A 25,025-nucleotide genomic window follows, 5' to 3' on the forward strand; every position below is an offset into this window, starting at 1 on the left:
GGCCTGGCGTCCTCAGGGCCAGTACAGGTACTGCCCGCCCCACTGGCCACAAAGAGCGCTTGGTGGTCCCTAGACTCTGGGAACATGGCTGAACCTCAGGATCCTCGATCTTGGACCAAAAATTGATCAGGACCAAAGGGAAGCCCAGCAGGCAAGGCTCAAAATACACAAAAGAGACCCAGACTCTGCCTGGAACAAAAACAACCACAAAAACGATAGTAATTGTTACCGCACGAGGTCCGTTTTTGCCCGCCCGCCACCCACAAAGCCAATCACCAAGATGACGAGGTTGCAGAGAGAGAGGGTGTAATCACAAGGTAGCCTAGTGAGGAAAACGGGAGAACAAGTCTCAAATCCGCCTCCCCGAAAATAGGGACTCAGGGGTATTTATGGGGAAGGGGGCAAGGTGGTCTGAAATGATTGGAGGTGAGGAGAGATGAGGCAATTGATGATCTGCGCAAGCGTAGTCAGCCTTCATGTTTCTTCGTAGGGCACATGTTCACAGAATGGCAGCATTAGCATGCCCTGAGGGTGGAGTTCCAACCTCTTGCCCTCAAAAGGGCCCAGTTGAGGGGTTGGTGGTCTCAATCCGGCCTGACATGGACAAAGGGTTCAGTTCCTGAAAAAAATAGCTCAAACACCCATTACCATGGTAACCCAGGCTCCAGGGAGATGTCATCTATAGGAACCTAGTGAGAGTCAGATAGCATATTGCCTAAACAGCACAGTTAACAATGGGTAAGTATATCATGCAGATTTAATCCCTCGCCTTCCATTCTGATAAATTTCTAGGTAAGGCCATCCCCCCTTCTTCCTGGTACGGGGAAGAAGATACCTTTACAAATGGAGATTTTCTTTACAAATGTAAATGTCTCTCATAAAGGGTAACCAGAACTAAGAATGGGCTTAGCACGACCCACCCAGGTACCCGGAGATATCTATAGTAATGGCTTTTTCTGAGGGCAGGCCTCCCATCCCAAACTCCTTTGGTCACTTAGTCGGGGTGGGGGTCAAAATGTCATTCAAGCAGAGACATATTTTGAGTTCGCAAATTCCAGTCCCCCATAGTTACTAGCTGTTTAATCACCAATGGCTGTTTGCTGGTTTCATAATCTCTGAGATTTATGGCGTGCTTTCTAGAGAATGGGCATTGTTCTGCATGCTTTGGTGCAGTATCTCTTTAATCCTTACAACAATCCCATAAGGTATGTATTATTATTATCCCATTCTACAGATAAGAAAGCTGAGGCACAGACAAACTAGCAGTAAGATGACAGTCTAGGAAATCTGTAGAAATGTGCTTGAAGTTGGAGGTGGGGGGGTAGGGTAATTCATGTTTAAATGGATAGATGATGTGAAATTCCAGCCCAGAGGGTCTCAACACTTTCAGAGAAGTCTGGAATGCAACCTTTGTCTACCGTCCCTTTCTCCACTGAATGAGCTGCTGCTTTAATGTGCAGAATAATTCACTAAGGCCTCAAGCTGGGTTTGTCCTCTCTGTGAGTTTCCTTCCCCCTGTTGTCAGCAGGTGGCCAAGCTGTGTGCTCTCCGGCCTCAGGGGCACACAAAGTGAGGCAGCCTGAGCAGAGCTTTTCTTCTCTGAAAGCTGAGCATCCTGGAGGGAGCAAGGAGTAGTAGGCAAGGAGGGATTGAGAGGCAGGGACTCCTAGAGGCCAGGAAGGAGATGCTCCCAGCAGGGCTCTGCCTCCCACGCCCAGGCAGGGGCTCAGAGAACTGAAGACACCCCGAGCAAAGACCAGGTGTGGCCCAAGAGGGGCGGCTCCAGCCCGGAGAGTCCTGGAGCCAACGGGCCACCAGCAGGAGATCCCACCTCCCAGGATGGGCGTGCTCAGATGGCAACCACAGAGTGGGGAAAATTAGACACCCTTTTCCCACATTCCAGGGCCCTGTGATCCATCTTGTATAGCCCTGGCGAGAGGGAGGAAGCCAGGATGGACACTCAGCGTGAGATTTAACTAGACTGAGAAGCACATAGAGCAGAGTCATATTGCCAACGTTCTTTCTTAAAAGTCCACTTATTGGTTGGGGCCAGCCTGGTGGCGTAGCGGTTAAGTGCAAACGCTCCGCTTCAGCGGCCTGGGATTTGCAGGGCACGCACCGACGCATTGCTTATCAGGCCATGCTGTGGCAGTGTCCCATATAAAGTAGAGGAAGATGGACACGGATGTTAGCCCAGGGCCAATCTTCCTCAGCAAAAAGAGGAGGATTGACAACGGATGTTAGCTCAGGGCTAACCTTCCTCACAAAAAAAAAGTCCAATTATTCGTTAACTATTCAATATCATGAAAAAGGGGAAGATTGCTCTAGATTAAAAGGGGCAAGGTGGGGCCAGCCCAGTGGCCCCATGGCGTAGTGGTTAAGTTCGCGCACTCCACTTTGGCGGCCCAGGGTTCACAGGTTCTGATCCCAGGTAAAGACCTACACCACTCGTCAAGCCGTGCTGTGGCAGCGTCCCATGTACGAAATAGAGCAAGATTGGCACAGATGTTAGCTCAGGGCCAATCTTCCTCACCAAAAAAAAATAATAAAATAAAAGGGGCAAGGTGAGGCTGGTTGAATCCCCACTCAAATAAACCAACTGTAAAAGTACATTTTGAAGTCAAACAAGGAGATTTGGATAAAGATGGGTTATTTGATGTGATTAAACAATTATTGTTAATTTTGTTAGGTTGGATAATGGTATTGTGGCTGTGTAATAAAATGCCCTTTCCTAGAGATGCATAATTTAGGGTAAAATGTCATAATATCTGGGACTTACTTCAGCAAAAACTGATAAAACAGATACAGTAAAATATTTAAAATTGTTCAATCTAATTGATAATATATGGGGCTCAGCATATAGTTCTTTTACTTTTATTTATACTAGATTTATATAAATATCCATAATGTATAAATGTGTAAATAAATTTATATATAACCTAATAATAAATTATAATAAAATAATTTTATTAGAAATAAACTTATAAAATACAAAAATGTAAATATAAATAATAAAATTTTTTCAAAACGAAAAAACAAAGTTGCACAGATGGAGGTGAATGGCAGGGTCTCCCCATGTGCTGCACCCCTGGCTCTGCTCCAGAGTACAACAGGTGCCTGGAGAAGCATCATCAGCCTTCACAAGACTGTCAGTAACTTGGTGGCCAGGACAATGTCCCCTGCCTTATTTCCACCCCCTGTAAAGTTCTCCTACACGTCACTGCTGGACCAAGCACAGGCCTCTTAAAATTGTAAGGAGCCAACACCTGACTTTACAACTTGCAAACTCCAAATTGTCACCCTTTTCCCCATTAGTGGGCCCTCCTTCTCCACGCAGCTGCCCCTAGTAAGTGACTAATGCCATCCTTTCCAAAGACCGAAGCTTGGACATGGCATGTTGCACATCCAACAGGGTAGAAGGCAGGTGATGTCCAGGACGCTTCTCTCCATCTTGTTGTACCATACAGATGGCCTCCATAGTCACACCATCCATAACATGGGACTGAGAGCAGAGAAAAGGTGGCAGATAAGGTCCTTGCTGATGCAGTCTTTTCTGAAGTGTAAGGAGAGGTCGGTGGGCGTCTTGGTCGTCCACTGTCAATTATGTCAACCCATCTGTGGTCAACCTAGCCCATAAATCAAAGGGAAGGGCTAATGTATGAAGGGAGATTGTCATCAGGGACTGGGCTCCCCCGTGGGAGAAGAGCAGAGACCCAGTGGGCTGGGGTATGGTGGAATGGCAGGGTCCTGGAGCCAGAGTCAGAAGCAATAACAGAATGGGGACTGGCAGGAAACTTGACCCTCTAACTCTGAAAAGATGCTGGACGTCTGAGAGGCGAGGCAGCTTGAAGCTTGAAGTGAGAAGAAAGAAGTCAGCCTAGTCAGGCAGAGAGGGCACAGCTGACCCAGGAAAGGAAGACTTTGTTCTGTGGACCAGCTGCCCCAACTCAGAGGAGCAGCTGGCATTAGAGGGGGGGCAAAGAGGCAGAGCGAGACCACCCGGGGGGGGGCCAGGAGCCTCTGCCAGTTGTGATGAGCAGAACGCATAACCCAGCAGATCCGGGCTGCTGAGCCGCCCGATGTTCTCAGGACCTTGGTGGGAAGAGCCCCCTTCTGCCTGTGGAAGGGCTGTCTGCTGGATTCCCCCAGCCCTGCTCAAAGCTGCTTCTGCGATTGTGCGCAATGACGAAAAGCTCTGCCTGGGCAGGTGGATGTGAGGAGAAAGCTAATCCATGACTCTGAGCTCTTGCAGGAAAAGGGATGTGCAGGAGATGGCCTTGCTGGTGGGGAATTACCCAGAATGTTCCATACCCCCTAACCACCTCCCACCCAAATGTCAGCTTCCCTGTTCCCGAGGTCTCAGTGGAGTCTGGGGACTGCGTGGTGGCATGTTTCCTGACATTCACTAAGTTGCCTTTAAGAGGTAAAGTGACCCTGCTCTGCAGGCCAGGGAGGACCGGAGTGCAGCAGAGGCAGGGCGACCCAGACCCCCACAGCTGTCTCTCCAGACTGACTTGAGCTTCCCACGGAGCTGCTCTATTCTCCTTCCAGAAGGTGGGGAACCCGAGAGCTCCCACGGGATTCTCGGCACAGATCAAAGACCCGCTGACACGGGAGTTGGCCCACTGGAGCAACAGCTGGTGCTGCTCTGGCACTGTGGGGGTTGGCGAGGGGCCGGGAGGGAGCCACTCAGCAGGGGACCCTGTAGGCACCATATCTTCTCCCCAGCTCCCCAGCCCTGCGCACCCTACAGAGGCCGGCTTTAAGGCATCCACATATCAGCAGTCGCCCCCCACTGGGGGCTTCCGCTGCCATAAATGCTGTGAGCATTTATGCAAACCCATCCTCTCTCCCAGGAAGACAAAGTGAGGTGCTTGCTCTACAGAGCCTCCTCATTTGCAAAGGAAAGGGTGTAGTTTTCATTCATGGAGTGCCCACTCTGTGCCAGGCACTGTTCTAGGCTCTGGGGGTGCTAGGACAACACTCTGCATTCACAGACTATCCAGTTGGAACAGGGAAGACATGAGACATGTTCGTGCAACAAAGAGTGGAGAGGGCTCTGGAGGGGAGAGCGCAGGATGCTGGGAGCCTTCCTGGGGAGTCCATGCTGAGGAGCCCCAAATTCCAGCAGGGACTAATTTCTCCTGAGATGCAGCCACATCTCCCCTAGGAGCAATGAAGAAGCCACACCAGAAAGCAACACCTTCCATTGCCCTAATGGGGGAGAGGTTGGGGGAGAGAAAGGAGCATAAAGCAAACTCTAAGGTGTTTGAGAGAAACTATGTAGCATTGGGACCCTTAACCTGCCTCACAGGTTGTACTGGTAAGGAGTCCCCAGGACAACCCTTACCTGGGACTCGAGACCCCCAAAGCAAATGCTGTTCTGTTAATGAGACTGTATTTTTTGGGTTACCAGACTATCCCCTAAGGTTGTTGAAGCCCAAGGGCCTTGAAAATAAAACTACCTGTTGCAAGTTGATTATAACACAGCACTTGAAATTTAGGCAGCTATGCTATATTTGAAAAGTAAGGGAGAATTGGTTTGTAGCACTTTATTTTTAAAGGATGGGGTGGAGACTTGTATCCGGTCGATGAGTGTCGGACTGACACCAGCTGGGCCCATAGGGGCGGCTGGGTGGTCTCTCCAGGCGGCCTGAGGGTGGCTGGATGTACACCTGTTGAGTCCTGCTGATGGAAGCTCCCTCATACATCCAACTGGACAAGGAAAGACCCCTTTTCTTCTGGGACCCACAGGCTGCCCAAAAAAATATTCCTCCTTCTCCACCATCAAATGGACTGAACTCTCCCTGCAGTGGTTCCATCAGAGGTCCCCCCGAGGGGTGAGTCCCAGAGCTTTACCTCCCCTTCGGTTAAGGGCCTGCCCCCTCTACCCTGGTGGGCCTTGGGAGAATCGAAGGCAGCATTAAAGTTGACCAGTGTGTTGCCATACTTATGAGTTGTTCTCCTATAAGGACCGTTCACCTAGCTCTACTTCTGGAACAGGGTAGAGCTCTACCCTAGAGCTACAGGGTAGCTCTACCTCTGAAAGTCAAAAGTTAATCTTTAATCAGACTAATACAGAGGCCCAGGGGTGTATGTGTATCTTCTCTCCGGTAGTTCTGGTGTGGACTGAACGTTTGTGTCCCCTCCAAATCATATGTTGCCCTACCGCAGCCCCATGTGAAGGTGTTTGGAGGTCTTTAGGGTTAGGTGAGGTCATCAGCGTGGAGCCCTCATGATGGGATTAGTGCCCTTGTAAGAGTCACGAGAGAGCTCGCTTCCTCTCTCTGCTCTCCATAAGAGGACACATCGAGGAGTCTGCGACCTGAAAGAGGGTCTTACCAGAAACCGACCCTGCTGGCACCCTGATCTTGGACTTCCAGCCTCCAGAACTGTGAGAAATCAATGTCTCTTGTTTATAAGCCACCCAGTCTATGGCGTTTGTTGTAGCAGCTCAAACTGACTAGGACATCCATCCTCCTTTATACCTCATTTCCAAAATCCACGTGTAAGGACCCGCTCTGTCCCCATCTACCCATTAGGACGCTAGGCTGTGGCATCTATTTTCTTACCAACAACTAAGATCCCTGTGCACAGCTGTGAGCAAAACTGACCAGAAGTGCATGTCCCCTCTAGCTATTCGCCAGATAAGAATTCCGCTCCACAAGAATTTACCTCTAGACTCAAAGATGCTGACATGCGCAGTACGGCAACCTCTCCAGTCTGCAAAGTGAGGAAGAGAGGCCTGTTCTCCCGCAGCCCATCCCTGCAGCCTTCCTCGGGAGGGCTGAAGGGGGCCCCAGAGGCAGCTTGATCTGCAGCCTCTCCTCCAAGAAACTCACCCACATTTTCCATCTTTCCTCAGCTTTGGGCCGTGTCATTTCCCAAGAGCATCTTCTTCCTTAAAACATGAAAAGCCCAGGGCGCTCCCTCATTGCATATCACTAGAGAAAGGCAGAAACCATTTGGGCCACATCTTTAATTGATTTCTGTCCCTTTCATTCACGTGCAGTGCTGCTGAAAGAGACCCAGGGCTCCCCAGACTGCTCCAGGGGGACAGGCCAGGATCTCAGGGAACAATGACAGACAAGGAAGATATGAATAACCAATGAATGCCATTCAAGGATAAATGTTCACAAATCTGTAAAGACGGGGAGAAAAGAGGCAGGCATGCTGGCAGGGAGCATCACTGAGGTCCAAAACCCTGGGTCAGACCAACACACAGCACAGCCACTGCAAAAGAAGGACACCAGTGAGCTCACCGCTCCTCCGGGAGCTGGAGGCACTTTGCCAGAGACTTCTCCTGCCTCTCGTGGGTGTGAGCTTGTTCTAGCTCTGTCCTCCAGTAAGTGCCTCGCTCAATAAGAGGAAGCCCTTAACTAAGTCACTAACCCCTAAGCCAGACCACTATAGATATGTGACTTAGGAAAAGCTTAGACCCAAGAGGGATTTCCAAAAATAGGTGTGTGTATATACACATACTCAATTTCAAGTTCAACACGATTGTCCAGATGTCTGGAGGCATCCACAGATATGCTTCTATGAAAGGTTTCCCTAGGAGGCTCAACGACATTCACATGTTAGAGAAGAAAAGAAAGTGGCTGTGTCCAGACAACTTGGCAGGGCCAGGAATAACCCGGTCCTCTAGTTCTGATGCCTCAGAAGCAGGTGGAGGGCAATGCCTCCCTCCCGGCCTGGACCCTAGGGACATCCCCCACCCGCGTCCCCACAGGCCAGCAAAGGCCTCAGCTGTACGGGGCTGCGGCCCCCCACAGGGGCAGTGCTGTGGTGTTGTCTGACATTATGCGGTAGAACACCCATTTACTTTGCATCCTCATTCTACCTTGTTGCAATTTAACTTTTTGTTTCTGATGTCTTTCCACCTGTCAATCTACGACATCTGGTCCTAGAAGTCAGACACTTTAAATTGTACCCACCACCCACAATTCCACCCCAGTTAATAAGAGCTTGTATCCTTGAAACGATTTGAAATGGAGCTGTAGCTCTAACTTTAAAATGTTAATAATAATAATAAATAAATAAAAATGTTTTAAAAAAGTGCAGGACAATCCCATTCCTCCCCACAATACCTGCCACAGAGCATGTGTTGTATGCTCATGGAAATAAGACAGGTCAATACGATTAAACACCACTCAGCCCCAGTACCATCCAAGAATTCCAAAGTACCATCAGCAAGCAGTTCCTCAAAACTCAAGCCATTTACCTCAGCCAGAGAGAGCTGGACAGTGCCACTCTGGTCCTTGTCCAGAAGCCTGAACAGTTCTAGAACGCCCGAGAAGGAATGAAATTAGATAGGGATGTTGCTGGACTTTGGAATAATCAGGGAGCTGCCTCTGTCCACCCATCCCCACAGGGTACCCTCCCCCTTCCCCTGCACCATCCCCCCATCCGCTACCTAGCTGTGGGGACCCTGAAAATCTCCCTCTAGATCCAGTGCCCGGGGCGAGGTTCTTTGGCAGCAGACTTCCCCCTGCCCAAATGGACAAACTTCTACTTGTGAGCAGAGATGGTCTTTTGTCATCTCCATCCTCAGAAGCTCTAGAAACTTGCAATTCTTTTAACAGGAGTGGAGGTGGTGGGGGTTGTGGCACAGATGGTAGTTGCTCCATTTATGGGGCGTCCAGCCCCTTAGCTTCATCTCTGGCTGGCTGACCCTTTCCCGTTAGAACCGACCCCTCCCACCCCCCAGGGGAAAGAAAACGCTCTCCCTTAATAGGACGTCTCAGCATGAGCCCCAGACCCCAGGGGGCAGGAGAACCTATTGCCTTCCAGAGGTGGACCCCTATCCCCTCCCTGGGAGGTGACACATGCTCTCAACATGATCCCCACGGAGGCATGGATGTGAATTGACAGTAAAAGCCATTTAAGGGCCGTTACTGGGTCTCATTCACTTTGGCCTAGTGACTGCACAGCCATCTGCATGGTAGCTTTTTAAGTCTCCAAGAAAAGGCAGCCTCCGAGCTTGGAGTGGCCAGCTTGGACGTCCTCAGGACCTTCACCTTTATTTCCCCTCCCCCAAGGGTGCCACACTGACAGAGTCCTGTCCGTGGTTTCTTTGACTCCCTGGCCACCCAAAGGCACTGTCGGTCCTGCCTCCTGGCCCGGCCCCCCTGCCACTCCCTGCACCTCAGGAGAAATGAGACGGGGTTGAAGGGGAGAGCGACTCACTGAAGAGGGTCTCCAGGCGGATCATACAAGCAACGAAGCCGTCGAAGTCGATGCCGAGTTTGCTGCATGCATACCGCAGGGCGATGGTCTGCTGCACCTGATTGTTGAGGGTGAAACCTGCGGGCAGAGGGGACCTGGGTCACAGGGGGGTGGAGGGCTCGGCACTGTCACCAGTGGGACTCAGGAGCTGACAGTGCAGGGGCCGGGCCTGACTCTGCCCCCTCCAAGGGATGCCAGAAGGGTCTGGTCATCCAATCGGTCTCCTTTTAGATAATTCTCATCAAAACTAGCCTCCTCCCTGCTCCTAAGTCATGCCTGCAGCTCCAACACTAACTCAGCTGCACATCACATTCCTGGAGGGAAAAGGTGCTCAACAAATCTTTGTTGTCACACTGATTTCCAACACAAGATAACTACCACTGATGATCATTATCCTCATAAGAATAACTGTTTAAAATGGGCACATCTGAGTCCCAAGACCTTGTCTTCAAGATGTGTCCTCACCTGCTTTCTTGAGGGCTGTCCTCATCTCATGGGCATCGATGGTCCCCAGGTGCTTATCATCAGTTTCCCGATAGATCTCCTAAAGCAGGAGAGAAATTCCAGGTAGAAAACAGTCATTTGTGGCCCCTGCTAGAACCCATCTGCCTCCACCCCATCACTTTCTCAGAAGGTCAGGGATGCCCTCAAGAAGGGACCTCACTGACTCCTCCCAAGAAGTTCCAGAACAAAGATAAGAGCTTGGGCTGAGGGCCAGTGTTGGCCCCCTTGCCCTCTGAACATTAGGGCTTCTGGTGAAAGATTGGCATGAACATCTCTCATTGCCTTCTTAGTCCTTCCTGAAGAATGTGTCCAGGCTTTGTGCTGGTTTTGACCATGATTAAGGATCCGGTCAGACTAGAGCATGAAATAGTCTAGGAATGAGTGTCAGGGAGGGTGAGGGGCTAGAAACAGAACAGAGGAGAGGGACCAGAGCCCAGAGGAAGCCCAAGAGGGAGAGATGAGTTACCAGATACTTCTGAATCTTCAACCAGAGCATCTTGAATTCCACTGGTCCCAAGGTGCCTGTCCCATTGTTCCAGGCATGTTAAAGGCCAACATGATCAAGCCAAAATTCTACATGCCTTATGGATTTCTTTCTCTTGTGACCTCGCCCAATGAGAGTCCTAAGGCCTCAGTGAACATCCATGCCTACAGTAAGCGGGCTCCTGGGGGTCATGGTGGGAAGAGTTGGTGGGAAACAAATTCAAATAAAGATGAAAGAGTCAAACACTCACGAAGGCCCTTCTTTGAGGTCAGGCGCAGAGCTAGGAACAAAGGGCAAGTCATGAGCCTAAAGCCCTCCTCGAAATATCATTAATTGGCATCTAACACCCTAGACATCCCGGGTTTTTGAGAGGGTTAGGCTATATGATCTGTAAATTGTCTTCCAGGTTTAAATTTCTGTGATTGATAATCAAAATGAGTAGTTGTTTAGAATGTCAAAATGTTATCAGAAAAATCATCGGAACACAGGATTGGGATTCTCAGCCATAACAGTCTGCGTGGGTTTGTCAGCGTGCCTCAAAGGGAGGTCCAAGCTTCCCGACACTGATTCCCAGGACACGGGGACGCAGGAGCACAGCTGACCCAGAGGCCACTACTTAACCAACACAGGCAGAGGGTTTTGTGGAATTCTCTGTGTCCAGCTTACATTACTCTACAAATGTTTACTAAGCAATGGGCTGCACAATAGGATTTGGTTTTGAACTGTCTCTACCCTCACGAAGTTAAGTCTCTCTGAAACTCTACTCTTTTCTCGGCAATCACAAGTAATCAATAAACACCAGCGTGTCACAGCACGGACATTAAAATTCTGAAACAGACCATCAGTCCCACCTCCTTCAACTAGCCAAATGAAAAGTCGTGTTCACACCCAAGAGCGTAAACCTCACCCGTTGAGAAAGTCTGTGCTCTTATGTCTATGATCCAGGCTGAGTGTTGAAGGCACCAGAGCCTTCAAACCCTCCCTAATAATTCAACCCACATATCTCACAATAGTGGTCTGCAAAGGTACCTAATGCTCTGGGTTTAGGCACTTTGTATATTTCTATCTCATTTCATCCTCACAACAGCCATAGGAGCTATGCATTGTTATTCCATTTTCCAGGAGAAGAAACTGAGGTTCAGATCATTTAGTAAGTTCTCCAAATTTATATGCGATAATAAGTGGGGGAGCCAAAACTTGGCATTCCCTCGGTTCCAAAGCCTTTGTCCCAGAACACCAGTGGTTCTCAACTCCAGACGGAACTGCCTGCAGAAACCCAGGCCTGGTTCCAGACCTACTGAATCAGCATTTCCAGGAGTAAGACTCAGGCAACTGTATTTTTAAAACTCCATGGACGATGAAGTACCGATACATGCCATAGTCCTTAAAATATCCTGCTAAATGAAAGAATCCAGTCTCAAAGGACCACAGGTTATATGATTCCATTTAGGTGAAATCTCCAGAATAGGCAAACTAGAGAGACAGAAAATGTTTGTAGGGCAGGGGGTTTGGGGGAGTTGAGTGGCAAAGGGGAGTGAGTGCTAATATGGGTACAGAGTTTCTTTTTTGAGGTGATGAAATGCTCTAAAATGGGTGGTGATCTTTGCACAACTCTGTGAGTACAGTAAACAGGTACATTGTATGGTATGTGAATTATATCTCAATAGGGTCGTTATTTTTACAAGTCTCCATGCATGGGCCTGCTGCATACCCTGGTTCAGAGCCACTGCCCGTACCATCCAAACTGGAACAGACTCTCCTGAAGAACAAGAGTCACAGTGCTCTTGGAGCCATGAGAGATGCAAATACCACTGGGAACAATGATAGGGTGACTACAAGGCCACTCTCAAATCTAAATTGAATCTACAGGCAAGTTTGAGAAGAACAATCCAGAAATCAAGGAACTATTTGCAGCAAAGTGACAGTTCTCTGTGCCTGTGAATTAAATTGTTAATCACGCAGACGTCACAGAAGGACACTGGGCCGAAGAGCCCCAGCATCTGAAGCTCTGAGACCACAAGTACAGCAGCATCCCTCCACCGCTGATAACCCCAGCGGAGCTCAGCACACGTGCGCTGGCTATCCAGGACCCCTCTGCATGACCACCGTGCCAAAAAAGGCATTCCTCCCGCCCCAGAGGTCATCAGATCGCACCATGGATGAGGCGCTAAGAACTGAGGAGAACCCTCCAAGGCTCCAAGATATAAAGAAATCATCTTCTCCATCAGCACCATGGAGAGGGTAACCTGGACCCAAGCGAGGCGAAGACTGAAGGAAGTGATGCCCCACCACTCTCCCTCTGTGCCTTCATGTAAGCTGTTCCTTCCACTCGAAATGCCCTAACCCTCTCCAGGCCTCCCGAAAACTCTTCCGCATTCTTCAATATAGAGTGAGAGTTAAATTGGGTCAGAGACAACAAATAGGTTTATGTCTCTTGTGATAATTCTAAACTCTTGGTAGTGGCTGTCGGAGGGCTGTGTCAAGACTCGGAGACAAAGACCAGACAGGGATGGGGAGGGAATGGGGGGGAGGGTAGAAGCAGGGAGGGGGTGGGGGAGAGGCAGGGGTGGGAGGAGAGGGAGGGGGGTGGGCATGGAGCCTAAACAGAGGAATGTTGTGAGTGGACGGGGGGCACAAATGCCACATATTTGCTGTCTCTGAATTAAAAGATTTTTAAACAAGTCCCTTAAACACTATGCACCTTAGTTTCTTCACCTGTAAAACGGAGATAATCTCAAGCTTATTGCGAAGCAAAAATGAGAAGACATATTTATCTTTAAAACTCAAGCGGGACCCCTGACACGTGCTCACTAAATGCCACTTTCCCTCCCTGTTTCCACCCCTCCCTCCCTTCTCACTGGGAAAGGCTGAGGAGTCGTTAAAAATAGGAAAAAAGTCAAAATAATGTGACATTTAAAGGATACATCCATCAGGCTGATCATCTCCCTGCAAGTGTTGATGTCGAATCCGTCGAATTTTATGTCCGTTCCTAAACATTTAAACAGCAAAGGGGGTAGGACTCAGGATCATTTGAAGACAGGGGAAATAATCTCCGTGGTCGTAGGCCACCAGAGCCACCAGCCAGAGTGCGGAGCCAAAGGTGGTCTCCACACAAAGGGGAGGGTACGGTGGCAGGCTCCTTGGCAGAGGCCCCTGAGTCCCCTCGCACCCTGGGATGTGGTACGGGAGGGCACCGGCATCGGGGTTCAGTGTCTGAACCTCAGCTTTGCTACTCACAAGTCACGGGACTTCAGCAAACTAATCTCTCTGAGCTTTGCTTTCCTCTTCCAGCAAGGGGGAATAAGAACAATAATAACATCTGCCCCAAAGACGGATTGGGGATAAAATGAGATAACGTAAGTGACATTCTTAGCACAGTGCTTGGTATATGGTAAGTTCTTAATAAAACAGCTGACTTTTTATTGGCTAGGTATTGTTCTAAGCACTGGACTTCTATGTAGATATTATCATTATCCCCATTTTATGGATAAAGAAACTGAGGCCCAGAGAGGTTAATTTGCTCAAGATCACACGACCAGTAGGGGGCAGAGCTGGATTTAGATGCAGGCCTCCTGGCTCCATAGCCTGCACTGTTAATTACAACACACAGCCTCTCAAAGAGCAGCTGTTATCCATAGCTCCTGCCTTCGCTGAGAAAGAGCCGAGAGAAGTGGCGAGGGCCGCAGGGTGTTTGGCTCCTTCCTGCCTTGGCTCGCAGGTGTGGGCAAGGTGAGCTGGAGGCCAGGGACGGCTGCAGCTCCAGGGAGATGCCTGTGATGTAGTGAAAAGAGCTGGAGCAGAGGGTGGGAGGGCCATGAGAGCCAGGGCCTGGGCTCTGAGCCCCGGGGAGCCGTCTCCGGGAGGGCCCACACTCGGCCTCGCCCATGTCTGCATTCTCACACCCTGTCCTGCTGCAGTGGGTGAACATGCCCGTCACTCAACCAGCTGGAAGACTTCACCTGGTCATCCTGGGGCCCAACAAGACCGGCTCCGTGTCAGCTCCCGTGGGGCTGGGGTTCAGACGGAGGAGCAAGCCTTCCCTCCTGGGTGCAGTTTGACCCTCTGACAGCCCCCAGGGCTCGCTAAAGTCTGCAGATAGGGAACTGAGCGTGGTCTAGGACAGTCAGAACCATCCCTCCACCTCCCTCCCCAGGGATGCGCTTCAGAGCAAGAGCTTCCCTCTGCAGCTTTCCACGGCATCAACGTTATTAATTTTGTGGGAAAACTTCACTTAAGCCGCTCAGCCCAGCTTCCTTCCTCCCAGGACTCAAGACTCCTGCCCCCAGGGTCCCAGCATAGGCACCCCCAGCACCCCCTCCCCTCCAGCCTCTCCTCCTGCTGGACACTCTCTCAGCCTGGAATCAGGGGAATCAGGAGTCAGAGGCCAAAGGCCCCTGTTCCCCATCTGCGGTGCTCCTGGCCCATGCCTGCCCCCACCCTCACCCCTAACCTAGCATCTCTCTTAGGCTCCCACGGACTTTCTGAAAAGCCACAAAGAAGAACTTACGTTTGGAAAACACCTCATTCAGAACCGTCTTGAGTTCATTGGCACTGATCTCAGAATCCTAGAGAGAGGAACCCAGATGCAAGTCGTGTCAGACCCTGACAAGCATTTCAAGACATTAATGTAGAGTCAGACACCAGGTCCACCGACTCTGGTTTTAAAAGGCTGTGACATCTTTAAAAACTCCAGTTCTCAGTTTCTCTGGGGTCCGCCACAGCCTGGTGGGAAGAGCGCATTAATGGGCTGAGCGCAGTACACCCGTAGCAGAAGGCTGCCACACCAGGGGCTTGCTGCCTTTCTTGAGCTCGGAGAACAAAGTGTGGCGAGTAGCAATAATGGCAGCTAGCCTTGATGGGCCACACACCCGACATGGAATGTCCTCCAATCCTCCAAACAACTCTCCACCCATTTTAGAGTTGAGGAAGCTGTGGTTTTGTAAACTGTTCAACACCATATACATACACGATGTAATTTGTCATTTCCATGTCATATAATTGCTTGGGGTTCATGCTATCAAGTGACAGAGTTGGGATTTGAAACCTAAGACAGTCTTACCCCCAAAGGGCCCACTTTTCCCACTGTGCCTATGGGAGCTGCTATTTCACACACAGTTTATTAGATTCCGACTCCTGGTGACCCCATGTCTGGAGAGTGGAACCCTGCCTGCTCTTTTCGGACCATCTCTCCCCTTCCACACTATATCAGACAATGCTCTGCTGCTATTCATAGGGTTTTCACAGCCAGTTTTTTCACGCAGTAGCCCATCTCAAACTGGGAGCAGAGGTTGAGGGGAAAAGGATTTCCCATGTGCATTTGGGATAAACACTGAGCCAGAAGATGATTCGTCCCTTAACTCGCAGCTAGAGGACAGACCTCAGGCAGGGTGACAAATGAGGCACAGAGAAGGGGCACTGGACTGAGATCTGGGTGCCAATCATGACTCCGCCCCTTACTCACCGTGTGACCTTAGCCAAGTCACCTCCCCTTGAGCAGTGTGGTTTTATCATTTGTACCCAGGGCGATCCCACCGCCCCGATCCTCCACCAGCCAGGCCGAGGCTGTACTACTGGAAACAAGCAATATAGTTGCACAGAGCAGCGTCTCCTGTGAGGGCAGCCAGCCTCATTCTGGCACAGAATAGTCAGTCCCAATAATAAGACCCGGGGACCCTCAGAAAAGCCTCTGGGCCAAGAATATCGCCCCCATCAGCCTGCCAGGAAAGAAATGGGATGTGGAGATGTTCAGACCTTGGCCTGTCCCTCACGAGGCCTTGTGCCCCAGCCAGCTCCTTAACCTCTCTGTGCCCGACCTCTCACCAGCAGAGCAGGGAGAGTGACCGATATTGCCCCTCACAGCAGGAGAGAAAAGTAAGATAAGGTAGTGAAGAACTATACAAATATAAGCGTTTATTTTTTTTTATCAGTCTTGATGTTCTTAATAAAATATGGCCCCTTGGCAGCTAAGGCAACAAGGTTTTGTTAGTAAAAATACTGGTCTGAGCATCCATCTAAAATATATATTGACTCATTTTTGCAAAGGTTTCATTAACTGCTATGCAAAGGGACTATGTTCCTAGATTTTCTTTTCTGCACAGGATTCTGATGTATTTTCTTCTCTTCCATCCTTAAGTCCAAGAAGCGGTTCTGAGCTTCGCTGGAGCCTGGAGAGCATTATTTTTCTCCTTCTGTCATGGACTGAACGTTTGGGCCCCCAAAATTCATATGTTGAAACCTAACCTGCAATGTGATGGTATTAGACGGTGGGGCCTTTGGAAGGTGATTAGGTGACGAGGGGGGAGCCCTCAGGAATGGGATTAGTGCCGTTATAAAAGGGACCCCAGAGAGCTCGCCCACCCTCTTTCCACCAGGTGAGGACACAGCAAGAAGTCAGCAGTCTGCAACTTAGAAGAGGGTCCTCACCAGAACCCGACCATGCCAGCACCCCGATCTCCAACTTCCAGACTCCAGAACTTTGAGAAATAAATGCTGTGGTTTATAAGCCACCCAGACTGTGGTACTTGGTTACAGCAGCTCAAGGTGACTGACACCTTCCAAGGCCCTGTGACACACCTTATTATCCTTCAAAGAGCAGCACATTCATTGTATTTATGGGCCAGTTGGGACATCTGGAGTCCTGAGTCTGCTCTGACCTATGGCCCCACAGAACTGAAACCACAATAAACCCAAGTCAGCGGGAGGGGGAGAGAAGGAGCAGTTGGCACAAGGGGCTTCTTTTTCTGGCTCCATGGGCCCAAGTGGTGCTGGCACCGGGGCCAAGCTTGAATTCCACAGGCCAGACGCTGGTGGTCTCCCTGAGGGCAGGTGAGGCAGCCAGACACACAGCACCAACCCCAGGCCAGGTTAACTGAGCCATCTTCCACTGCGCTGGGCGATTCCTCCCCCTCTGAAGGATATTGACTTAGGGAAGTTTTGCCTCCCCACATTTTTAGGCAGGGCCCTGATCTGACAGGGCCAGTTTACAAACAGAAAGGCTTCTGGCAGGCCCTGGAGATTCAGATTTTCTATTTTCTCAAGAGTCAGTCAAGGCAGCAAGAAAAGTGCCCTGAGGACCATGGTTACTCTCCCCAGCAGTGCAGACAGCAGGAGGTGGCAACAGACAGAAGCTGGGGGACCCTGAGGCCTCACCGTCTTTACTCACAGAGACTCAGGGGAATAAAGACTAAAGGACCAGAGCATTCTTGAACACTCTCCTGCCCGTCTGGAAGCTCGTATCTGCCCTCCACTCACCTTCTCTGCAAGCTTCTCAAACAGGCTCTTGAACTGGCCATCGTCTTGATCCACCTCACTGGGATGTGGCTAAAAGACAGGACAATTGCAAAGTAAGATGGGAATCACTGCGGAGAATGCAAGGTGAAGGTTTAAAATTCCTTCGGTCATTCATTATATCTATTGCGCCCCTATCATGCGCCAGGCATTGGCTAGGTGGGGGCAGGTGGTGGTAAACAGGAGGGAGCCAAGGTCCTGGCCCCAAGGAGCTCACGGTAGCAAGGATGCGGGGCAGGGTCTAAGGGCTTCCCCTCTGAGTGATATGGGGAAGTGATCCCCACCCACCCTGAATTTCTGGTTTCAACCCTGAATCACTTCCAGAGACCAGCAGAAACAGTGACAACAGAGAATCTCAGTCTGGGTCTGTGGGCTCCTAAGGGATTCACCGATGACCTTCAGTGGGTCTATGAACTCCAGAAATTGCCTGAAAATTTCGAGTAGTGTTGATAGGTATTTTCTTAGCTTTCATCAGATTCTGAAATTGCATAGATTAAAAAGTAGTTAAGATCACAGCCTAGCGGAAACACCAAACTAGGAGCCAGAACACCAGAATGCAAATACCACATCGGCCATTTACTGGATTCCATCTCAGGGCTCTGAACATCCATTTCCTCAACTCTAATATTAAATTAACTAGGCCTGTTACATGGGGTCATGTTGAGAATCAAATGAGTGCTAATGCGTGTCAAAGTCCTTTAAAAATTACAAATCATTATATGAATGACTCTGTCCAGAGACTTTCTGATATGACAATGGGCTCTTTCCAAAATAGAATGACTTCCCCAGTGTCACCACCAGACAAAATGGGAAAAGTCACAAGCTTCCAAGATGTCTCAAAGAGTTCCAGAAAGCCAGGTCAATTTCCTCCAAAACTATCACTCAGAAAGTCCGAAAGACCCAATATGGCCTTATGTACTAATGAGAGTAATAACTGTAGTAACGGTGCTTACCTCTGCTGAGTACTTACTACCTGTCAGGTACTCTACATAGATTATTTTGTTTAATACTCATGACCACTCTATGAGGTCAGTCTCATTGCTGTCTACATTTCACAGATGGACAAACTGAGCCTTAAAAGTGTTATGTAACAGACCACAATCACACAGCTAGTAAATGGTGGAGCCAGGATTCAAACCAGCACTTCTAGTTTTTGAAGCCCACGCACTTCTCCACCACCCACCGGTATGACACCCAGAGTAGATACCCTCAGCATCCTTCTACAACCCAACCTCTCCAGGGCTCTGTCCCCTCATCTATTATCCCCTAACATGGTGACATTAATGCCTGTCATACTGTTTACACAATATGATGAGCAAATCCAACAATACCTCTAAACTTTTTAGAAGAAAAAATGATAAACACTTCTCATCACACATATCTGATTCTAAAGTGGTTTTGCAGAATAAAAACATTATATTGTTCATGTGCTACAATATACTATACACCGAAATCTAGTGGGAGATCCATAAATTCTGGACATGGAGTAATACCGTATTATTCTGGGGAAAAAAGTATGAAATTGCACACCAAAAAAACCCAATAAATGGATCTGGGCACATACTGGTACATGGCAGGCACTTTACCATGGGGGTATCATTGCACACAAGGGAATTTGTGGCTACCCAGGAAGGACAAAGATGCATTTATATGACGGTGTATAGGGCACTTCACAGCTTGCTCGTTCATTCAAAAACAGATTTGCTAGATGTCCAGCACACGTTGGGAACTGTTCTGTATCTGTGTCTGAGATGCACTGGTGAATGAGACATGGTCCTTGCACTCAAGGAACTTACTGTAGTGGAATTATCTGCTGTCCTGAGAGAATACATGTGAAAATACTTTGTAAATGGTAAGGCAGCGTGGCAGAAGCAAGGAACTATTTTACTGTTATTATATTATGTGTTGACAACATCTTTACAACCCTGCTCAAAGTGAACACATCTAAATTCCAGGAGTGTGTTTGCCCAACCCGTATTTTTTCCCTCCCCCAGTCCAAGCAGGCAGTCAGGCCCTTTGAACGTCTGACTGTCCATGAGTTGGAGGTTTCTGGAGGGAGGAAAGTAGAAGTTCTTGAAGGCAACAGCTCTTCTTGTCTCCTATAAAGTCCTGAGTCCTCTGAAGACGTTATCTGGTGTGTGTGTGTGTGTGTGTGTGTGTGTTGGGTGAGTTGTGCCCTCCAGAGAAAAGACCGAGTTTACCTGAGACCAAGATGTTGGAAGTCCAGGGCCCTGGGATACCACATGGCTCCCTGTATGGCTCCACAGCCTTGCTCTGGGGACCTCAGAAGGGAAGGCTGGACCCTAGGCCTGGGAGCTCCTCATTCACCAAAGATTCCAGGCCCCAGACTTAATGCAGAAGCCCAAGAGCTGCCCTGGCACAGAACCTGTGACCTGAGACGGTGGGCATCTCAAGGGAGACCAGGGTGGACTCATGGCCAGATGAGATTTCCTGTTGTTTTGGTGCTTCAGAAAATCCCAGACTGTGGGAGATGCTGGGGAGCCCCCACAATGACCAAGATTGAACGCCCACCAACCTGGTACAATGTGGACTTAGAGTCAATTTTAACTCAGTTTAGTGGAAATCAAAAGAAAATTGAATAGTGGGCCCAGATGCATACCCTCTACACTGGCACACTGGCCTTTCTAACACATCTGCATGATAGTAAGAGATGCCACTGTGACAGGTAAGTCCTCTGGGGGCAGCGAGATCACCAAGATCCACAAGCACAGAAAGGGCCTCTGGTGCCTGATACCTCAGCTGACTCGAGGGGGGCCCCTATTGACCTCTGGCTTGACCACTGTGCACCCAGCTCAGTTCAGGGACTAGCTGGAAGGAGGAAGAACAGACAGTGGGGGCACGCATTTCCTAAGAAACTCATGACATAACCCCCCAGGGCAAGATGGATCTGTATTTGGCAGCTTCTCATGCCTCTGTAGAAATACGAGCTTACAAATTTGTTATATGCCAAATAATAGAACGTCTGCCCCATCTCCCATTCAGCCAAAGACAAACTCAGCAGCTGTGGGGTGTTCTGTGTGGCTTCTGCAGAGACACCCCAATCCGTTTGGATGGATGGAATGGAGTGGTGAAAGCTGGTCCTGTGCCCCCATGAAGATAGCCCTGTCCCACCCCTGGCGAGTGCCCACAGGCCATAGACACAGTGTGGCCCCCAGACAGTACCCTCATGGAGCAGCCACACTCTCAACATGCTGCCTCCACGCACATCATCTGAGGAAGAGGACAGCAGATTGAGGACACAAAGGAGGGGTTAAGGGAGAGAGGAAGGTAAATCCACAGTTCAAATTCCTCCAAAGTCTACTCTGAACTCACCTCCTCCATGGAGCCCTCCCAGACTAGGTGCTCACTCTAGCACCCACAGACTACACACGCACGGGTTTAGATCCATTCCTGGCATGAGCTTTCCTTCATCTTTTTCATACCATTATTCATCCTCTAAAAGACTAGAGGTCTATCTAAGAGCAGGATACTGGATCTCTTTCTCCCATCGCCTTCTCTATCCTGCACAAGAACACAGGGAGTGCTGTATCTGAGGGTCCAGCTGACCAGATAGGGGGACGATAAGATTCCCCCAACGGGTAGGGATGTGTTACAAAGCCTGGGTCCCAGTGCTGCTTCTGTCTCATCTTCATCAGGAAGAGCCAGGGCCTGGAAAAGTTGTGGTCCTGATGAATAAAAAGTTCTCATCCTTAATATATAAAGAACTCATAAATCAATAAGAAACCTCGAATGACTGCTATGCAACAGTGCCAGAGCTTGGCATACTAAAAGATTGCATACCTCATGTGGGTTTCCAGCTACCACATCCCCCATTTCCCTGAAACACAAAGAAAGAAATAAACCAAATATGAGTAAGTAAAAAGTACAGCTCATGGCTAGGGTCTTTTAGGAAGTTCTTGACCTTTCTGAGGGATTGGCTTCCTACCCAGACCTTCAGTTCCTACCAGCACCAAAGTATATAAACTGAATCTTCTACCAGGATCCTTCCCCTTCTCCTCCGCAATGCCCACCCCACCCTGAGTTTTTCACCAGAGACGAGAGCTGCCATATTCAGTTTGCTCTTCATGAAGTCTAGAATGTTCACCCTGGTGGATCACTCTTCTGGAGAATTCTCTCCCCACCTTGCCTCAGTTACCACTCTTCTCCTCCCCTGAGAACCCAGCTATGTGACTCTCTGTTGAAACAGCCTCTGGGGAATGAGCCAGCAAGCCATAGCCCTTGTGTGCGTGCATACATGTACTGGTATGTGGTGTATTGTGTGTGTGTGTATGGCGTGTATGGTATGTGTGGTGTGTATGCGGTATATGCGTACTGAGTGTGTTCTGTGTGTGTATGTGTGGTGACTGTGTGTGTGGCAAGTGTGTGTACTGTGTGGTGTGGGTGTGTATGTGGTGTGTATGTGTATGGCATATAGGTATGTGTGTTATTTGTGTCTGTGTCTACTATGTGTCATGTGTGTATGTGTGGTGTTTGTGTGTGTGGGGGTGTGTATGTGGTGTATGTGTGTGCAGTATGTGTGTATGTGTGTGTGCATGTGGTGTGTGTTTGTGGTATGTATTGTGGCATGTGTGTGTGTGTGTGGGATGTGTTTGTGGTGTATATGTGTGGCTTTTGTGTGTGCTTGTGTGGTATGTGTTTGTGGTATGTATGTGTGGCGTTTATGTGTGTGTGGACTGTGTGGTGTGTGTGTATGTGTTGTAAATGTGTATGGTATGTGTATGTACGGTGTTTGTGTGTATATGTGTGTGTGGTATGTGTTTGTGGTATGTACTGTGGCGTTTGTGTGGTAGTTTGTGTGCGTGTGTGGTGTGGTGTGTGTTTGTGTTTGCATGTGGGGTGTGTGTGGTGTGTGTGGTGTGGTGTATGTATGTGTGGTGTATGTATGTGTGGTATTTGTATTTGTGGGGGGTGTGTGTGTGTGTGTCTTAGGGGAGGAGGTGGTGCCCTCATCTCATCTGGACCCTACTCTCCGGGCCTCACAGGTCTAGCCCCACTGGGAGGAGAACCCTCCAACCAGGCTGTCACTGGTGTCCCTTCTCTCCAGCCTTGACCTTTTTAAAAAAAAAAAAAAACTCCCCCAGTGTCCTGTAGACCAAAGTAGAGGGGGCAGGAGGGGACACCCAGTGAAGGACCCTGGGACCTGTGGTGTTTTACAAGTTTCTTCTGGGAAGCATCAGCTGGGACCGGGGTGGGTCACACACAGGGACGGGGCCCCAGCCCTGACACTCCGACCCCCCACCACCTCCATGGAGGGAAAGGACACGCACAGGGCCTTGGCCTTCTTCTCTGAGAACACCCTCAGGCAGAAGTCGCCGTCCTTGAAGGGCTCGAAGGTGGACGGCACCACCAGGTACTGCCCCGGGGGGAGCCGGACGCGGCTGGAGACCTCCCGCAGGTTGACATAGGTGCTGGAGCGGGCCGAGGGCTGGTGGCCCATGAAGAAGTCCCGGCCCAGGTGCACGTCCGTGTGACTCTCCAGCTGCACAAAGCAACATCGGGTCATTTCTCCTGAAATCCTGGCAGATGGGGCCAAGGAGTTTGGTTTTATCGTGCTGATTGAGGAAGTGTTGATTTTTAACACTGGGCTAAGGATCAGGAGGCCTTGGATTCTGTCATGACCGCACCACGTGTCAATCATGGAGTGTATTTAGAGCACCTTCTGGGTGCCAGGCCCTGTTTGTGGCAATGACCTTGACTATGCGACCTTGGCCAGACTCCTTGTCCTCTTCTGGATTAAATGAAGGGCTGAACAGCAGGGTCTCTGAGTGTGCTCAGCTTCTCTCTGGACATTTGTCCTCATGAATCCCCCGCTCAATGAATCCAACAGACTCTTATTCTGAGGCTGTACCCGGGCGTGTGGCATTGAAAGCCCCAGTACAGGCCTGTGGCCGGAGAAGTGAGCTTAAACCCTGGTCCTCATCAAAAGCAGCCAGAAGGGCTGCTTACCTTGGCCTCTCAGGGAAAATTGCTCTGCAAGGTGACCAGGGCCGTCAGGCTGGGGGCCAAGGAGGCAGACAGAGGGGGTGACGGCAGCCAGGCCTCCCTCAGGGCCGAGGCTCTCCTCGGAGAGGAGAAGATGCTTCCCATTGCCCACCTGTTTGTAGGAGGGCGAGGGAGGTTGTGAGCGTGTGACATGGGCTAATTAGTGCCTGCAGAGTGCTTCGAAAACATGGGTGCCAATGTTATTATTGCTGTAATTAAGCCTCCCGTAGCACTGTATCTTTATGACCAATCTTAATCAGAATGCCTGTGATAGAGGGCAGGCACTGACAAGCTGTAAGGGCTGTGACTTCTGTGTGACTTGGAGCCAGAATGCCCACCCCAGAGTGGACAGCATCCATTCACAGTCACCAGAACCTCTTTGGATCACAGGTCTGCTAAGCACGGGAGGAAGGCAGGGCCACCTGCCCCCACTGCCCTGGTCAGGACTCCACAGGGATTCCCCAGCCAGCTCCGGCTGACCTGGCTACCAGGGCAGCCACAGCCTTTGGGATTCCCCCTGAAAATGTTTATCCTCTGGGCAGGAGGATGCTAGGGCATGGCCAGCAAGGCCATGGTCGAGGTCTAAGTGCTAGGGGGCTAAGTGTCATTCTCGCCCTCCCTGATGACAGCACGCAGAAGAGGCAGAGCCAGAGGGAGAAAGGACTCCGGAGTTGAGGTGGGGAAGCAGACTCTAATTTGGGATGGGCTGGGAAAGGGGCAAACTGAGTTCTAGCAAGAACCCCGTGAGGGACAGATAGAGAAGACCTGTTTGGGAGGCCAGGGTGGGAACTGGAGGACACCGAGGCAAGAGCTGGGTCCCTTCTGTCCCACCAGGGACTCCAAACAGGCATGTGCCACCAGCCCCTGGCCCTCACCTCTGCCCTTGGATGGCCCAGCTAGGAGTGACAGGATGGGGGTCAAGCAGGTTTAACTGAGGGTGGCCCTCAAAGTGAGGGCCCAGGATCAGCAGGAGCATCCCTGGGGAACTTGTTAGAAAAGCTGATTCTCAGGCCCCACTCCAGACCTACAGAATCGGAAGCTCTAGGGGTGGGGCCCAGCCATCTGTGCTTTAACAAGCCCCGCAGGGGATTCTGAGGCAGTGGTTTGAGAACCGTTGATTGGAGACCCACCGGCACTTGCAGAGCACAGAATCCACAGTGACACGTTGAGGGCACTGGGAGGTGTGTTAGGGGAAGCTCCACTGTGTGTGCATACGACCTCTCTCCTATAAACGGGGCATTTCTGATGGGAACCACCATCGACCAGACTTAACTTAGGTTTGGATCTAATTATTTCCTAGTAGTGAAGAGGTGTGTGCTCTAAATCACCCATACTCCCTTGTCTGTTACCTCCATAATGGACAATATGTATTCGTGAGCCAACAGGCAGGTAGAATCGTAGTCTGCAGCCTTGAAACAAGACATGGGCTGGAGCCTGTGAACTTGGCGTCACTGGCACATGCTACATAGCTGGCCGAGCCTGGGAACCCAGGAAAGAGGGGGTAAGACTGCAACAGGGC

General features: G+C 50.0%; 1 protein-coding gene across 1 annotated transcript in view; it reads right to left on the reverse strand.

Annotated features, from left to right (window-relative positions):
* Window positions 1–3,046: 3,046 nt before the first annotated feature.
* The window catches only part of CAPN8 (calpain 8), a 68,364-nt gene continuing 46,385 nt past the window's right edge, over window positions 3,047–25,025 (reverse strand). The window contains exons 12-21 of the mRNA XM_087424395.1: window positions 22,792–23,040; window positions 21,305–21,341; window positions 17,468–17,536; window positions 14,724–14,781; window positions 13,141–13,205; window positions 10,199–10,267; window positions 9,694–9,772; window positions 9,190–9,306; window positions 8,225–8,283; window positions 3,047–7,233 (exon numbers count right to left, since the gene is read on the reverse strand). Of these exons, the coding sequence (XP_087280521.1) occupies window positions 7,210–7,233; window positions 8,225–8,283; window positions 9,190–9,306; window positions 9,694–9,772; window positions 10,199–10,267; window positions 13,141–13,205; window positions 14,724–14,781; window positions 17,468–17,536; window positions 21,305–21,341; window positions 22,792–23,040 (826 nt within the window). The 3' untranslated portion in view covers window positions 3,047–7,209. The remainder of the gene's footprint in view (window positions 7,234–8,224; window positions 8,284–9,189; window positions 9,307–9,693; window positions 9,773–10,198; window positions 10,268–13,140; window positions 13,206–14,723; window positions 14,782–17,467; window positions 17,537–21,304; window positions 21,342–22,791; window positions 23,041–25,025) is intronic.

Source organism: Ceratotherium simum, chromosome 36 (assembly GCF_057802395.1).
Source record: "Ceratotherium simum simum isolate JZ-2026a chromosome 36, ASM5780239v1, whole genome shotgun sequence".
Taxonomy (NCBI): domain Eukaryota; kingdom Metazoa; phylum Chordata; class Mammalia; order Perissodactyla; family Rhinocerotidae; genus Ceratotherium; species Ceratotherium simum.